Below are 18765 nucleotides of genomic sequence, written 5' to 3'. Positions count from 1 at the left end.
GATCATCTCTCCCTTTTTGTTGGTATAGTTTTAATGTGGCAAAAAAGACAACTTTTTGTAAACAAGTAGACAGCAAACATATCCACTAGCATTCACCCACACACCCCATTTTTAGGGCTGGTTCCACCATGAAGTTGTCCGGTTGGGTATCAATTTTCCTCATCTTTCTGTGTCAATAAAAACAATATTGAGCTTCTGTCCAGGAAGTTGTTGGATGGGGGAAGGCTTTGATTAAGGTCCAAAAGTATCTAGGGGCAGCACTGTTCACTTTCACTCCTCTGCATAAAGATAACAAATCTAACCCCTGGCAATTAGATGGGATCAAAGTAAGATAAAATAAAAAAAATCCTCAAGGGTAACTAACATAAATGAACTTAATCACCAGTCTCTTTATACAGAATCTCATGGCTGTGATGCCCATAAATAGAATGACAACATTTATTACAAAAAAGATAAACTCTTGTAGCAAAGAAAAGGCAAGATTAAAAAAAAAAGCTGAATATCAGATGTACAGTGGTACCTCGGGTTACAAACACCTTGGGTTACAAACACTTCGGGTTACAGACTCTGCTAACCTGGAAGTAGTACCTCAGGTTAAGAACTTTAAATCAGGATGAGAACAGAAATCATGTGGCGGTGGCATGGCGGCAGTGGGAGGCCCCATTAGCTAAAGTGGTACCTCAGGTCAAGAACAGTTTCAGGTTAAGAACAGACCTCCAGAACAAATTAAGTTCGTAACCAGAGGTACCACTGTATAAAATCTATAAAACAATAACTAGAATGGATGAATCCATATTCAGTGGTACCTCGGGTTACATACGCTTCAGGTTACAGACTCCGCTAACCCAGATATATTACCTCAGGTTAAGAACTTTGCTTCAGGATGAGAACAGAAATTGTGTAGCAGCGGCGTGGTGGCAGCAGGAGGCCCCATTAGCTAAAGTGGTGCTTCAGGTTGAGAACAGTGTCAGGTTAAGAACAGACCTCCAGAACGAATTAAGTTCTTAACCCGAGGTACCACTGTACAAAACATGTATCAAAATAGTACACAACCTATGAAGAAACATGCAGTAATATGAATAACAAGAAGTGCAAGGGACCTTCATATATTGCGGATATTATTTTGATACATGTTTTGTTTATGGATTTACCCATTCCAGTTATTGTATTATGGATTTTGTACATCTGGTATTCAGTTTTGGGGATTTTTGCACTCTTTTCTTTATTAAAAGTTTCATTTTTTTCTATGTAATAAATTTTGTTAATATATTTATGTCCATCACAGCCATTAAATTTACCTTGACCTTTTTATTTTATGTTGTTGCATTTAATAGTCAGACATGATGATGATGATAATGATTCCTTCTTTTGGTTTGTTATAGATATTTAGCTAGGATTGCCTTGGAGAGAAGAGTTTACCTATCTTCCACCCCAGCGGTGCAGAATCTGTGGTCCAATGCATGTTGTTGGCACTCCAGCTGCCACCAGCCCCTTCTGTCAGCATGCACAATGTACAGGGATGAAGGGAGCGGGAGTCCGGCAACAGCTGGCCACAACTTTGTCACTTACCCCTGTAGCCACAAGTTGGTCATTTACCCCTGTAACCTGCCCCTTCTGTTTCTTTAATTGCACCAAGTATAACAACTGGGAGATGCACAGTACAAAGAAATAGTTTTCTTCCTTCCACAGAAGTGAGTTCTTGCTTTTTGGTTAACCGTAAGCCAGCTGAAGTAAGAAAACTTGACCGTTTCATAAGAAGTTGTGAAAGTGAAAAAGAAGAAATAATCCTTTTATTTGTTTTTTTGTTTTTTAAAGATGCAAATTAAAGGCAAAACAGGAGAACTGTCAAAGCAAGAAAGGAGATATGAGAGAAAGGAGATGAACATTCAGTAGGAAATTTCTTTGTTTTGGCTAAATCATATTGTCTCTTGCCTTGATCTGTAATATGCACTCCGCCTCCCCCATGCTACATTAAAGGAGGAAAGAGGAAAATAAATGGTTGTGCTGTTACAAATGTTCCCTCTGTGGAAGCATTCCACCTTGCCAGATCGAACAATCCCCTATCTCCTGCATGTTGTGTTGGGCTTTCTTCTGACCACCACCCCCTTGAGCTATTTGGAGAGGGCATGTGGACAGGGGGAGAGCAGGGTAAGGGTTTGTTAGGTCAATCCCACCCAATGTATTTGATTTTTTGCTTAGTAATATTCTGTTCATTAGGGGGGGAAAGGGGGGGGGAATAAAGGGAACCCTTCTATGAACCAAAGGGGGAGGAGGGTGTAAATTTGAGTGTGTGCTGGAGAGCACCACTATTAATGCCACCGCCAAGCATGCTGAGAATAAACTTGCAACCTCTCTTAGTCTGCAGCTTTGGAACCCATGGCTGCAAAAGCGACTTTGTGGAGGAACAAATCTGAAAACGGCACGTAGGATCCTGACACGCAGTAACTGGGGACAGCCACTGTACCAGGCCAGAAAGGGGAAAGACCATGAGAGAGCAGCACTACAACACTTTGGAGAACACAACTGAGGTACTGATTTTTAAAGGTCTTAATTCATTTTAAGGAAAGTGTTTGGTTCTCTCTCTCTCTCTGGCCACCCTTAAAGCCTCAACAGTTTCTTCAGACTCTCTGAAACAAGATTCCACCCCTACCCACATCAACTTGTCAAGGAAAAAGGATTGGAGGCTTGTACAAGAGGAGTCCTGTTAGGTGGCATAGAAACGGGGAGACGCGTGGTAACTGGAGACAGACGCTTTATGCCTTATGGAAAACATGCACACATACATATTATAACAAAGCTTGTAGCCCAGAAAGACACTGTGGTATCCACTAGGTAGCATGCCTAGTTGCACCCTGGGAAGAACTTCTGACAGGATTCAAGAGGCTCTCCATTCCTCCTGCTCATGCTGCATCAAAACTTGCTGAGGAAACCAGATTCTTTCTTTTGGGAAGGGGAGCACAGAGTGCCATTCATTGTCAGGAACGGATGTGGTTCACCACTGATTCTCACAGTGCCCCATGAGGTAGTTAGAGTATCATCACCCCCTCCCTGCTCCCAAGAGTAGGAAACATGTTCAAGGCTACAAATAAAATCCCTATCGAAATGAAGCCAAAGGGGAAAAAACCTCTGAATCTGCAATTAACTCCTGCTTCTTCTTCCCATCACAAGATGTTCTTATGGCTTCTTCAGTCTGCGATCTTCAGGGAAATGTTGCCCCCCACCCCATATAATGTGAAGGGTACCCAGCTTCATATTACGTCTGATGGGTGCTTAAAGCCATGAGGATGGTTATCTTCCAGCTAAAAAACAACAACCAGACTGCTTGTAGGATGGAATCTGGAATCTGATTCATATAAAAATATGTGTAATGTGGTGGGCAGCTTTAAATGATGGTGACAGGATAGCCATCCAGTGGCCCTAGTGCTTATTTCAGCATCCATGTGCTTCATGTCTGATTCTGAACCCTACCGAACACAACTTCTTATTTCAAGGAGCCCTTCTTAACCCTATCAGGGGGTTGTGTGTGTGAAGCAGGAGGGCACCATTTTAAAGGGAAAGAGCTACACAGGCCTCTGCTACAGCTCCACACAGAATGGTCACTACCTGGGACTGTTTTTCCTTAAAACCAAGCAAAGAAACATAGAAGGGGAGATGCATGCAACCACATTTAATGTTTTAGTCCAGCTCTTAAAAGAGCAGTGTGGGATTGTGACAGGCAGAAGCCACCAGTCCTGTGCATCCCTGACAGATGTTGAATCTGCCTTCGGTGACAAACTGTGGGGCTCATTGACAGTACCTTCCATACTCCCTGTGAAATATTTTCGTTGGTCTGCAGTCATGCCACATACCAGGTCAATGACGAGCAGTTCCGATTATGCCAATTAGCTTTTTGTAGACTATGCCATTTCCAAGATGTCAGGAAAATTCAAGGCTGATTCCACATGACGCCAATGATTGGAACTATGCACTGCATAATAAAACCCTTGCCTTCCCCCCTTTGCACTTTCCATATTCAAAGGGAATACCCATCAGAACACAAGAAACCCCAAATATGGGTTGCTTCCTATTCCCTTAGGCCAGTCGTGTTCAAACTATGAAACTGGATGCACACTTCCCTCCGTCAAAAAGGAAACTGATCCTCTCCAGTTGTGAGACAAAGACAACTGTTGACAGCCCAGTCTGCATTGTTCTCTCCTGTGTCAAACTCAAGGGTCAAAAGAGATGTGATTGGAGGCTGATTTGTACCTTTAAAGTCAGATCTGTTGCAATCATGCTAGAAACTGGTGGGGTAGAGAGTCTGGTTTTCAACAGCAAGCAGAAAGTGTGGGTAAGGGGCACCCTCACAGCATAACTCCCTACAGCCTCTGTTCCAGGTACTTTCCCCTTAGTTAGGTTCCCGTGTCAGAACTGAGCCCAGCTGAGAGGAGAGAGGCTGCCATGGGGCAGGGAGAGAAGGGTCTGGACTCCATCTTCACCCACCTGCTCCCTTTTTCATTTCAAAATCAGGATTCTACCTTGGTTTCTCAATGATAGCAGCTGTTCTGGGTTACTGTTAAGATACAAGAATCTATCGCTCTCATATTTAGGGTGGGATTTTTTTGCCCCAATGGTTCAAGTAAATTAAACATGGGCATCTTGGCTGATGTTGTGCTTTCTGGATGGGACTAAAATGGAGCAAAATTGTACGGGAGGAAATTCCAATGAATAAAGGCTTTCCAATATTGTCAATAAATTAATTAGCACTAGTCACACATACTCTGTGTAGTTGTCCATATTTCATTTATTAGGGAAGAAGCAAAATTTCACTTCCTTCTGAGACGTACAAATTGACCTAAAGTGTTCTGAGGTGGAGAAGCTCATATCTCCCCCAACAAGCTGTTGTGTGATACCCATTACTGAAGCAATGTTTTCAGTGGATTTAGGTAGGTAGTAGTTCTTTTGATATTGGGCTAAAACATCTCAGCAAAATTTCCTGATTTTTGTGTGGCCAAGAATACATTTTTAAAATTATTATTATCATCAGTAGGTCACAGATCTGAATTGGTTTCCCCCCTCCTTTTGGCATCCTGATGGTGTAAGGGTTTTTTGTGGGGGTGCCATTTTAATTTCCCTACTTTTTACCCAAGTTGATGTCCAGAGGGTTTAAAGTGACTGAAAGAGATAATGAATCAGTAGAAGCATCATGCAAGGAAGCAGAGTTGGCAGTGAAAAATGCATATAACATTTATAAATTTATAAAACTGTTTATGGCTCTCTGCTGCACATTCAACTCCAAAACATTCTTCATTTAGCCTATGTCACATCTCTATTGACTCAAGTCAGGGATGTGGAACTTGTGGCAAGGGATGATGGGAGCCAAAGGCCAACAGCATCTGGAAGGCAACAGGTTCCCTTTCCCAGTGGTAAAGGGATGGAACTCAGAGTAGCACCTGTTTACCTTGAATCTTTGGAAGTGTGGTATAGGGTTTTTTAGTTGTCCTTCCTGTATCATTAAGCGTTTTGTGCTTTTATTTTTTATTGTTTTATGGTTTATGCTTATTATGTATTATCGTGGTGATTTTGTTTTAGTTCATGTAACCCACCCTGGGACCTTGGGGCAAAAGGTAGGTAAGAAATATTAGTCAAAAAATAAAATAAAACCCTGGCTGTAGCTTTTGTGGCTGATAAATACACAGAGCCTGCTGCCACTGATGCTGCCCTACCCGTAACTGTTATTCACCTGGAATATTAAGGTCTTAACAACTTATAGGCTTGCTAGGCAGTGCTCAACCTCCATATGCTTAATGAGTTAATCAATTAAACATATGCAAATCAGCAATGGGTGAGTGGTTTTTTTCTCTCCTGGCAGAAGTGGGGACCTCAGGAGGACTGGTAGTATCATTAGAGGGTGAGGACTGGTGGGAAAGGAAAAGTCAAAAGGTAAATGAATATGTTTTGATTTTCCACTTTGGAAGCAAATATTCCCAACAAAAGTAGCTTTAAGGTTTCCTCTCTGGGCAGCATTCCTCATATGTATCAGATGAGTCACCAATTGTGCTTAGAAAGATAAGTTCCCTGAAAAACGGATGGTACATCCAGAAAACACTGATCCCATGTCCTGCTGAGTTCCTACAACTGACCTGGCGAGAATGACGAGGGTCACACCCACACATTTCAAGCACGCTCATACAACTTTAACAATCATGGTCCCCTCAACCAAAGAACCCCCAGAACAGGGTGCTGAGAGTTCTTTGGAGACCCCTCACAGAGCTACAGTTTCCAGCATCTTCAACAAATGACGGTTCCCAGGATGTGAGCCAGGTTTGCAGGCTGCTGCCTGCATTTGGATGCTACTGTACTGGTCCTTGTGAAAGAGAAGTGGAACTGATACTATTCCATTGCTCCTTACTCTATACATGGGACCTGTGCAGGCCAGACCCCAAGGGATAGGCCAGGGTTGGCTTCACATGGGACACCACAACGAGGGACGAGAATGGCCTAAGGTGCATTGTATTAAGGGTCCATGATGTCCAACATGGACAATCAGGACTTTTGTGGCAGCAGGTACCATCTAAAGTGGCCATGAGACAGGAAACAATGAAGGAATACTTTGTGCCAAGCTCCTTTAAGTGTGTCATTCCCTCTAGGGGTGGCACAGAGACCTCGGCTGCTGGGAGTTGCCTCCTATGCTTCCTTGGTTCCTGGAGTGGACACAATCTTGGGACTTATATATCTATTGTTTAAAAAAACCCCAAGCTGAAATCATGCTGATTATTCAGTGAATTTAGGTGCTGAACTGGTCTTCCGCATGTATCCAGTTTGTGATTCATCACGTCCTGATTCAACCCCTGCTTTACTGATGTGTTCAGGCTGTGGTGACTCACAATCTAGGTAGATGTCAAGCATTCAAAGATTTGCTTCAGTGTACGCAAATCTGGTGAATATGTCAATTTGTGTGGATCGAAATAATGATAATCCACTGTAAGATAAGTCAGCTTCACCCGGGATACTTCAGCATTTAGTGTTACTTGTGGAAGTACCTGTGGAGAAGGGAGAGTATTCTCAAATTTATTCAGCGGGTACCCAGCAAATATACCAGTGTGATTATGATGGCTTCTCCCAAAGAATCCTGTTAACTGTTTGGTCAGGGTGATGAGGTCTCTCTTAGCAATTTCTAGTGTAACTCATACTGCTAGAATTCCCAGTGTTCCTTGCAGAGAGGGACCCATTCAACCAGTTTTACAGTGCGCTCCTCCCATACATGTTTCTGAGAAGTTAGTCCCCCTGTGTTCAATGGGACTTATTTCCAGAAAGATGTGCATAGGATTGGAGCCTAAATCCACAGTGTGGATTGGACTTGGGACTTCCATTTGTTTTTTGAGTGCAAAGTTTTGTGGCTTAATACCTAAGTCAGGCATCCCCAACCTTCAGCCCTCTAGATGTTTTGGACTACAATTCCCATCATCCCTGACCACTGGTCCTGTTAGCTAGGGATCATGGGAGTTGTAGGCCAAAACATATGGAGGGCGGCAGGTTGGGGATGCCTGAACTAAGTGGATGAGATTGTTTCCAGGAGCAGCTAGATTACAGGAAGTAAATTTAAAAGCAGGAAAATCACAGGGGCTTATGAGAAATCACCGATACAGAGGTGCTGGAGGTGGAAAAGCCAAGTAGGAAATTCAGTAGGGGACAATCCCATTTTGAAAAAATCTGCAAATAAAACACACGAATAATTTTTTCAGTGGTAAATGTCATAAATCTTCCCCTACCTAGTGCCCTCCAGATGTTTTGTGCTACAATTCCCATCAGCCCTAGCTAGCACAGATGCACTGATTGGGGCTGGTGGGAGTTGTAGTCTAAAAAAACCAGGCTGGCATAAATCATCCACCTTGTGCTTTGGACATTGATTCCTACAAATGTTTGTGGCTCAAATGAATTTGGCCCTCCCCTCAAAAACATTGAAAAATTGTAGTGTTTGAGGAGGGAGCTAAATCAGGAATTTGTACCTGTTGCACGTGTGTGTTTTTTTTGTTGTTGTTTAAAAAAACCTGGGCAGAGTATCTTTACTCATATAAAATAACAATAGCAATAAACTGACTGCTGTTTCATCTTGAACACCCTGTGGTCACACAAAATAGCATAGGGCCACAGAATAATTTATGCATTCAAATACTTGAACCCCATGGTTAATACAGTTTAAAATACTCTGGCTTCCTTGCTTCCTTCCTATTCAATGTCTGCGTGTCTACGTGGGTGTTTAAAAACTTACCCATTCATTCCCTTGCAGTAAGACCAGCTGTCCCTCTCTGCTCCCCACCCCACCTCAGCCCACCAGCCTCTGCCCTAGTTCAGTTTTTGTAGTTCTGTATTGCACTTGCTTTGTTGTACTTTCCAGCGACTGCAGAACCTCTTCAGCCGCCTCTCAGCTGTGTGTGCAGCTCTGCCTCCGCCACCATCTTGGCTGGCCAAGGGCCTATTGTGCTCCTGGTGCAGCTGCAGAGGACAAGGGGGTGGAGGGTGGGGGGGAAAGGCATGCCGCGCCCCCTCCGCTTGTGAGTTCCTCTGCCACTCCGCGTTGCATTAAGGCCTCCTTAATTCCTTTAGCTCAGACCGTCGTGACTCTCATGACGAGCTCTCTGTTTGTGCTAGAGTGGCTTCTCTGTTCGTGAGGCCTCAGGTGGCTGAGTATATGCAAGATGGTATAAGCACAGTGGTGGTCAGACAAGGTGCCCGTGGTGTGGCCAGCTCCCCGAGCCACACTCTCGGCTGGAGCAGAGTTGCTAGTGGCACCACCAGTGGAGGATGAATGGTTAGTCTGAGAAGAGGTTCGTTGGTTGGTCCTGGTCCCTGTTTTTTGATCCTCCAGGTCCTTTGTTTTGTCATAGTTCAGAACTTTCCACTGTTGGTTGACTGCTTGCCACCGTTTAAAAATCCTGTAAACTGAGGGTCCTTCATGGATTATTAGACCTGTAGAATAAAAAAGAGTGTGTGGATAGGAGGAAAAAAAGAGAATCTATTAATTTTTCACTGACTCATCATCACTGCACACACACCTCTTAGAGTCACCTAGGGCCAACTCCATGTACATACCCCACAAGTATCCTAGAAAAAAATGGAAAATCCCATTTTTTATTGTGAGAGAATGGGGGCCATTTTGGTTGCCATAATCTCACGTGATTTTGCGGTGCGATTTCCCCCTGAAAAAACACTTTTTCGGGGAGGCAATCTTGTGTGGTGCTCCCAAACATGTGTTTTAGAGCGCCGTGCTCCAAAAAAGGCTGGTTGTTTTTTTTTAGGGGGGGCGGGTGCAAAACCACGTGAGATCATGTCAACCAAAATGGCTGCCATACTCTCGCAATAAAAAAACAAGAAGATGGTGTCCAGGAAGGTGTCCTGGATTGGGCTTCAAAGTGTTGGAGGGTACACATGCCCCATGAACATTTTTTGATATAGCTTTAGGGGGCACATCTTGCTCTCATTGCCGCTTAACACAAAGTGTTAATATTTGGGAGAATGGCCTGCTCCAAGTCCCATCATCATTCTAAAATGATAAACAGATTTAAAAGACCAACAACAGTGTATGGATTGCCTGTCTGGATCAGACCAATCTCCACCTCGACCAGCCTTCTTGAGCACAGACCTTCTGACAAATAGCTGTGACCTGTGAATGGCCTGAAATGAGCGTCCAAAGCACCCAGGAATTCCTTCTTTGTGGAATTATATTTGCTGAGTCTGTCTATAAAGAGAGCAGAACTACATGTTATGTTGAGGGCACTGGATTGGTTGCCTGCCTCAGGCATCTGGTGGGCTATTGTGTGAGGAGATGCTGGACTAGATGGGCCTTTGGACCACTCCAGCAGCTGTTTACCAGGAGAGATGAGACAAAAACAAGGTCAGGGCTCCATGGATCCATCAGTAGGAGCATTGCATTGATTCTACTGACCTCCACACTGCTGCTTCACCCGTCCCACTAAGTGGCATGGACTCTGCTGCCAGAACTGCTGCTGCTATTGCTGCAGCTCTGCCTCACCCTGGCTGACATGAGCATTTGTCAGGGATGATGGGAGTTGTACTCCAGCGACATCCGAAAGGTCACAGGTTGCCCCATCCCAGGTTTAAGCCTTTAGCACAAACTTTTCCCACACCTAATATTAAGAGACAAGTGCAAAAATAGTATGCTGGCTGCCAAACACAACTTATACTGTGATTCAGAGGGACACATGCATATGATCTGCTGGTCTTCCACTTTGCCCAAGTGGACTCAAGTACATCTGCAATTTGGCAGACCCCTTTGTTTTCAAAAATCAGCAATCAATCGCGGGAGTCAAATATTGATGCTGAAGGTCAAATGTTTATTGCAGAATGAACGCCAGCACCCTCACATTTCTGTTAAAAGTTTGGTGAGGAATCCTGACCTCAATTATTTAGGTTCAAGTATATGACCTCAAGAGTCTGCCTCACTGGATCATGAGTCAGATGTGGAAAATTCAATTCATTTCAGCCTCAAAGCTTATCACAAATATTAATGAGAAGGCTGATTCAAGAGGATTTTTTTTTTAAAAGTCTGTTTGTTTTGCTTTGTAAATTATAAGTGTTTATGATCCCATGCAATTAATAAAATGATGTTGATGGATGGGCCAGTGCATCAACCGTACACCTGTTTTCCTAGATAAATTGTGCTTCAAAATATTTACTATAAGTGCAAAAATAAGTTTGTTTTCCTTGGCAGTTGCTGGGATCCAAATTACTTATTGATTTCCCAGCATTGAGCTCAGGAAGCTGTAAAATTAAAAAGGAACCAAGCAGAGGACTGGGTGGGCAGATGGAAATAATGCAAATGCATCTGCAACTGTAGAAAGCTGAGGAGAGAGCAAGGAGGGACTCAGAGAGTAATTTGCAAGAAGCTGTAGGATTTCATCAAAATAAATTTGAGTCAGTTGGAGTTATGCAGATGTGTAACGTTTTCTGTGCGGTTGTTTAATTTTTTCTTGAGTAGCCAGTCATTTTAATTATTGTTTTTTACTGTTTTTAATAGTTTTTGGATTTCTCTTCATTACCCTGATATTCTATGAGAGGAAAGTAAATAAATATGTAAATAAGCAAAATGAACAGGGATGTGGATCTCTCATGTTATTCTAAGGTGTGGATAACTGAGTACAGTGGTACCTTGGATTACAAACACCTCGGGTTACAAACTTTGGGTTACAGACAAACTTTGGGTTACAAACTTTGGGTTACAGACTCCACTAACCCAGAAGTAGTACCTCGGGTTAAGAAGTTTACCTCAGGATGAGAACAGAAATCGTGCGTGGCGGCACGACGGCAGCGGGAGACCCCATTAGCTAAAGTGGTACCTCAGGTTAAGAACAGTTTCAGGTTAAGAACGGACCTCTAGAACAAATTAAGTTTGTAACCAGAGGTACCACTGTACATGTGAACATGTCTTCTACTGAATCAAATCAGTGGTCCATTAAGCCTAATAGCTTTTCAAGTATGGAAGTAGAGAACTTTTCAACCAAAGATGCCAGAAATTAAACCCTTCCATTCCAGAAGCCTGCTTCCCCGCTGTGCTGCATACATGTCAGTTCCAAACTGTGCATATTTACATTTCTCAACAAAATATGCAGAATTTGCCATCAGGCCCCTTCAATGTATCTTGGCAGGAAAAGCTGTGTTTAAACACATTGTGTTTGGGTTAAAAAAAAATAAAAATTAAGTGTCTGGGCCTGAGTATGAAGTGTCAAGAGAAAAATAGGTGGAGTTTGTAAATAAACCTTTGAAATACACATTTTCAATACACATGTTTCAATGGATAGAACTCAACAAATTGTGATGAAAATCTGCAAGTCACAATCTAACACAGTTAATTGCGCTTAAAGCCGATTGAAATCAAAGGGCTAAAGTGTGCTTAGCGTTGTGTTAGATTGCTGTCATTAAAATGTCTGTAGTGTTGTGTTCTGCTGTACTGGAACAAATGAAAATGAAAGCTGCCTTTAACTTAATTCTAACACAATCACAATATGCCCTTAGCCTGTTTGGTTCTTGGTATGACGTCTTTATGTGGTTCAGCTGGCTAAAATAATGGCTAGGATGAAACTAGTGGGGAACCGATTCAGGACAGACGAGAAGAAGGGAAACTGTGGAATTCACTGTCATGACTGGCTTTAAGCAGGGATTAGGCACATTCATGGAGAATGACTCTATCAATGGCTACTAGTCAAGATGATTATATGCAACCTTCAGGCAGTACGTCGCTGAGTATGTCACTTGTTGAGGACCAATGGAGGTAGGAGTGGATAGGAGGCCAGTACTTTCATGTCCTGATTGTGGGCTGCCCAGGCATATTCCCTGCCAGTGCTGGCAACACGATTCTGGGCTAGATGGACCTTTGGCCTCATCCAACAGAGCTCTTATATTGTTGGAACCAGTTTGATTTGGTTAATTAACAGCCTCTCCAGATGACCTACTTATTGAGCATTCACTCGGATTTGCTAGTACAAATTTGGCCTTTACTGAGCATTTGTTCTGATTTGTTTACGGGGTGGTTATACAACAATGAACACTTGCCTTGCATTTATTCTGATTGGCTTGTGGGGCTTTTCTTACACATCTTTCCATTAGTCACTGATCAAACCCACACTTTTCAATGCATTTTCCCATGCCCTTCCAAACCACGAAAGGTCCAGTTCTTTTTTTTAAAGTGGATTTGTTGTGCTAGAGACTTATCATTCATTTTATTATTTGTTTTGTTTATTTACTGTTATTTATTTATGTACTTATTTGCTTTCACAAACCTAAAGATTTACGTTACCAAGGCACATCACTGCACAAATGTGCAGGTGACATTGCAGATGTGACTGTACGTATCATTGCATCAAGAGATGTTTTACTGATGTGCACGTCTGCTCCTGCACATTGCTGAAATAATCCTTCTTACCCCCGAAACTAAAATTTATACAGTTGTACATACAATCACAACAAGATTGCTTCTCTTTTCTTTTCTCTTCTGGCAGTGTTTCATCAATTCACTCAACTGCACAGGTGCACCAGAAAAACATAATAAATAAGCACAAGAGATGATTTTTAATAAAACATACTACCTTTTTGAATTACATATTGAATATATTGAAGAGCAGACTTTTGAACCTTGGTGTGAGTCTCAAGCACATCCAAGATGCATTTGAAAGCAATGGCAGCTCTTATTGTTGTATTAATATTTATGAAATTATAAAGTCAGAGAGAGAGAGAGAGAGAGAGAGAGAGAGAGAGGCCTCCAAGGACTCCACCATGAGACTTGAACCAATGGCTTCAAGTTACAAGAAAAGAGATTCTGACTAAACATTAAAAAAAAAACCTTTCTGAAAGTAAGAGCTGTTCAACAGTGGAATGGTCTCCCTCAGGAGGTGGTGGACGCTGCTTCCTTGGATGCTTTAAAGCAGAGATTGGATGGTCATCTGTCATGGATACTTTAGCTGAGATTCCTGCATTGCAGGGGGTTGGACTGGATGGCCCTTGGGGTCCCTTCCGATTCTACGATTCTATGATTCTTGGACACCCACTAGGTGCATCATAATGCCAGCAAGTGGGAAATGTTTGATGCAACACCAGATATAATGTGGATTGCCGATGGATGACCCAATCATGGCTTAGTGGTAGAAGTGGCTCACTTGGACGAAAGGGAGAGCAGTGCCTCCAAGAGGTATGTCATGATTGGCAGGTCTTTGCCTCAGGATGATGCCAGCTGACCTCAGACCAGGCCATTACTAGTGACCTTTGGGCATGATGCAAACGGACACCCTCTCCACGAGAGAGGAAAATGTCAGGCAAAGCGCAAGCACGGCAAATGAAATCCAATTGCAAAGGCCCAAGTGCATTCAGCTGGACAAGTCTTGTTGCCTCCTTGTGATCAGGAACCTGACAGCATAAGGTTCTGGATTGTGAGGATGCATCTACAAATGTTCAGCGGAATGTGCTTAGAAGCTCTTTCAGATCCTTGAAGCCCTTTCAGGAGTATAGCAGGTGACAGCATGGGGGTGCCAAAGGCAAGACTGCCACACAAGCCCCTGCCAATTTTCTGCTTTAGGATGGAGAGGGCTATAGAGCTACTGGGACAAGTTTTGTTGTTATAAACACCATTCAGTCTTGTCCAAGAAAGAAATGCAGCTTTTGTGTGGTTTTTCCTCGGTGTTGCTCTTATCTTTGCTGTATGCATCATTTTCTCCTTTCTCTGCCTACCTGCGTCTGACGTATAAAGGATAGCAGAAGGAAGTGCCAAAGGTTCTTCCAGCCTGGCACATTTTAAACAATGCCCAGTCGAAACAGGCAGCACCATTAAAAGTAAGTCGCCATTAGTCCTGACAGGAGATCCTGAATTGTGAGCGTCGACAGGCAGCTCCCCCATTAATTTCCTTTCCCATCAAGCCACAAAAGATCAAGCACCACATATCCGTTTTAATTGGCTATTGATCTGTTGTTCTATTACCTGCAATTGTGCAGAGGGGTTGCTGGATGGACTGCCTAACTCTGCCTTCCTTTGACTGTCAGCAGCCGGACTTACAGAAAAGTCTGGAGGCCTGCGGTTCCTGGTTTGCAACGGAGTGCCTGAGTCCTTTTTGAAGTAAAGGCAGCAAAAACACAGCTAAAAAGCTCAGATCATATATATGACTGACACCCTTCTTTGGAAATTAAACCAATGTCTAGACTTCACTTCAGAAACTAATAGTTATAGATGAATTAAAACATAATATTTACAGTCACATGCTCATCCAAGCAATGGCTTACAGTCTCTTCTTCTAACTTCCAAACAACAGTATTTTCATCTCTTCTGTATCTCAGTTAGGCCATGCCTTGCAGCTCCTAGGAGAGTTTCCCACTTTCACCTTCTCCTGCAGCTTTGCTCTCTTTCTTTCAAGCAAAGAAGAATGACTCCAACATTCCATTCAACTTAGCAGCGTTCACAGTGGATTCTAAAACACAGTCATCTTGCTTCACATAAAATGGCGTCTCTCCTTCATTAAATGCTTCCCATGTGTCCAACATTACCCAACCACAAAAGATCTCTCTAGAATTCAGTTACCAACCAGCTAAAATTGAATACATAGTAATGCATACAAGCATTTACAATTTCAGTGAATTAAATTACTATACTTGATAGTGCTGCCCTATACCGAGTCAGACCATTGGCTCATATATCTACAGTGGGTGCCAAAAGTTTTCCAAGGTTTCACACAGGATTGGTTCCCAGTCCTACCTAGAGAGACTAAGGATTGAACGTGGGACCTTCCACTGCAAAACATGTGATCTGACACTGAGCTTCAACCCTTCTCCAAGGCAACAGTGATGTCTACAAAAATTGCCAGCTGGTGGAGGGAGTGGCAGATGAATGACTCTGCTTATAATTTCATCTCCCCAGCTGTTCAGATGCAAAACAGTGATTCTTCAAAGAGCTAAAGGCTCTCTGGATCTGATGAAGAAGCTGTGCGCGCGCATTAGTGCATATATTTATGCATGAAAAATATAGAAATGTAAAGGCTGGCAAGCAGCTCACATCACCACATACACAAAATGTGCTACAGTTGGCCATGCAGCAATATGGAGTCTAAGTGCTCCAGCCACGTTAATCTTCCGTTATTCAACTTATGTACAGTATATTCCCTGTCAAACATTGAAATTGATCAGGTCACGTAATGGAGTAGGGGGGGAAAAGCCTATTTGCTCCATATTTATTTATTCCACCTTTAAAACTATTTTCCACCCCCAATGTTTTGGAAAAATATCTTTCTGAACTGGCAGTGTTTACTGCACTTACCCTGCAGCCAGTGTCAATTTCAGTAACGCAAACTGCCCACTGTAAAGGGACAAATTCCCCAAGAGCCTACCCCCTCCATCACCTCCAAGTCCTCAGTCTCAATTTGCATAATCGCTTTTGCTATTTCAGTCATCCGCTGTGCATGAGGTAAACTGACACAGCCAGGAAAACAAAAAGAAATAAACCGAATCATGGGACGCACTTGTTGTGTATGCAGCTCTGTTGGTCTGTGGGTGGATGGAGTGACAGCACTGTGTGGGCCATCTGTTAAATCAAGTCTTGTGATGCACAGCGCCCCTCTCGGGCCAGTCGTGCTGCTCACCGGCCTCCCTCTCTCATTAGCTGATGACACTTCCCGATGTTCAACGAGAAATGGTTTCCAGCCCTGCTGACCCTGAACGCCACTTGAATCTGCAAAGATCAAGCTTCCTTAATTGCAGCCTCCACTGATACAGGCAGCCAGACACACAACTGCATCTGAATTGCCATTTAATTAATGGCCAGGTGCTTGCAGGAATGTGCAGTGAACTTCCAAACTGTCATCATCGCTCAGCTCAGTGGTGTGAGTTTGGAAGATTGGTTTTTGTGCGGGTTTTTTTTGACCAGCTATATGTATTGCATACACAAATGGCATACCTTGCACAGAAAATGGTTCTCCAAATGTAATTACCTCTTACTTTTTTGGGGTCTTTTCTCCATTTCCAGCTCAATCATAGAGCACCACCATAGAGCACCTTTGCATCCAGTATGGTCCCTGTTCCATCTCTAGCCAGAAGTATCTGGTAGCAGGGAATGGGAAAGAGTTCTCTGTCTGAGTCCCTGGAATCTCAGCTCTGGGATGGACAAACCATCAGTCTGACCTGCTACCTGCTATGCTCCTAAAGTGCTAGAGGGCTTAGGTTTCCTAGGCTCCAACATGCAGAGAGAGAGGGGAAGGGGCATCAAGTCACAGTAAGTGTGGTAATTCATAACTCGAAAGCCAGCTATTGCATCCAGATGTTATGGGGTGGAATCTTGTGCTAACTGTCATTTCCCTATATAGTTTTCTTTCAAGCCTGTTCATCCAAGCCTGTTCATCCAAAAACAGCCTCTTGTTCTGGCCCTACAAAGTGAGTAATGTTGCTTTAGATTAAATAAACAAATAAGAACAGCAAGGGTCTTCCTTTCTTAACAATAAATGTGCAGCTGATGTCCACGGCTGGTGAGAAATCCATATACTGCTCTTCTGTCAAAGGGGTATCACATTTCCCCAGCCCTCAAGCTGCATTATTCTGCTGCTGGGAAAATAGGAAAGTGTCCGACCACTCCCCATCCCTGACCCAACACACACTCAGCTCTTTTGTGATGGCCGTATGGAATACAGTTACGCGACTGTCACAGGTACCTGCTAGAAAATGCCTGCAGCGTCCATGAATTGCAGGGAGCCTCGATCCATTTCCCCACATACCTGCTTTCTGGTTAATTTGTCACTAATGAGCAAACTCCCAATGCCTCTTTCTCATAAGGGCTGGCTGTGCTTCCTTTTGATACCATCTCCTTTTAAGTGCTTCGTAGGAGGGGCGGGCTCCTGCGTTGCAGAATCGGTACATGGGAACTCATCCGGCAATATGCATTTTAAAAGGTTCTTACCCGAGGTTTCTAGGCTGCCAGTTTGCTAGCAGTTATAAGCCATGCCAAAGGAGGAGGAGCTGTTAACATCAACACAGCCTGCCGTCTTGAAGCAACGCAATATCCCTGCAGCATGACTATCCACCCCCATTTTTTGTGTGCAAACTGGTAGGGTGCCGAATTGTTGTGAGGTTCTATTTTCATTGCAAAAGTTGCTGTTTCAAGAGATGCAAAAATACACTTTCTGCTGTTTCATGCATTCCACCCTCCACATTTTTCCCCCTGACAGTGCTCTTTCGTTTCACGATAAGCAGAAATTTAGTAGATGAAGTCTGTCCTATCACTGCAGCTATATACTGGGGTGTGGGGGAAGACTTCAGGTGGTATTCAAGTAAGTTTTACTCAGAGCAGACACATTGAAATGAATGAACATGACTCAGTTAGGCACATTGATTTCAATGGATCTGCTCTGAGCAGAACGTAGTTGAATACCACTTTATCTATTTATCATCCAGCTAACAATCAGATTTACAATGCAACAATCACATGAAAGGGAAACGGAGAAATCACACTCTGATTTCCATCTAAACATAACATTTTCTTCACTCCCCTCATTAAGGACTGGCATATTTTGCTTGGTTTTGCATCCATTTCATGGACGGAAATAGAATACTTATCTTCCACTGACAGATGAGCGCTCCAGCTGCTGCCAACAATTTCTGCTTTACCAAAGCCATGTTAATCATGTTACTTACTGGCAACTGCAAGCCACCCACCTGTTCTCTGTTCCCATCAGCAGCCAAGCAAGAGAACTTAGACAATTTCTTCTTCCTGTCCCCTGCATAGCTGGGTAAAAAGGGATGGTGTGGCAGGGAAAGGTGGCAGGGAAGCTGATATTGTTCATTAAATATGGTTGCTCTCTGAGCAGGTGATCTCCAAATCCCAAAGAGAAAAGTGGACAATATGGTTGGATTGGAGTAGATACCAGCTTGTAGCTGACTAGTGGAAAAATCTGTTGCCCTCCATACAAGGCAATGTTTGCTGAGTGGTGGTTGGTCAATTGTGGTGGGTCATGAGAACCACAGAAATGGGAGTGGTAAGAATGTCAGAGTTACACAACAGAGCATGTGAGCTATGCCAGGCCTTGCAAATAAACCCACTGTTGACTTAAACCCTGTTCATTTTTACTAGTTCACTGCCCCTTATGCCCACACATACCATGGCTTATTGAACATTTATGGCACACTGTCAATTAAAGAAAGCTTCTCCTCCAATGTTCTTGGGAAAGACTCAGAAATCACCGCCAGCCATGCAGTGGTTCCCAGTTAAGTTTCTCTCATATCCTTCATGTCCTGTCCTACCCCCCAAGC

General features: G+C 43.2%; 1 protein-coding gene across 2 annotated transcripts in view; it reads right to left on the bottom strand.

Annotated features, from left to right (window-relative positions):
• Positions 1-6949: 6949 nt before the first annotated feature.
• The window catches only part of MARCHF4 (membrane associated ring-CH-type finger 4), a 113163-nt gene continuing 101347 nt past the window's right edge, over positions 6950-18765 (bottom strand). For both annotated transcript variants that reach the window (XM_053402630.1, XM_053402641.1), the window contains exon 4: positions 6950-8946. In XM_053402630.1, coding sequence (XP_053258605.1) covers positions 8585-8946 — 362 coding nt within the window. In that variant the 3' untranslated portion in view covers positions 6950-8584. The remainder of the gene's footprint in view (positions 8947-18765) is intronic.

This window comes from Podarcis raffonei, chromosome 1, assembly GCF_027172205.1.
Source record: "Podarcis raffonei isolate rPodRaf1 chromosome 1, rPodRaf1.pri, whole genome shotgun sequence".
Lineage (NCBI taxonomy): Eukaryota > Metazoa > Chordata > Lepidosauria > Squamata > Lacertidae > Podarcis > Podarcis raffonei.
This window is presented reverse-complemented; position numbering and strand designations above follow the sequence as displayed.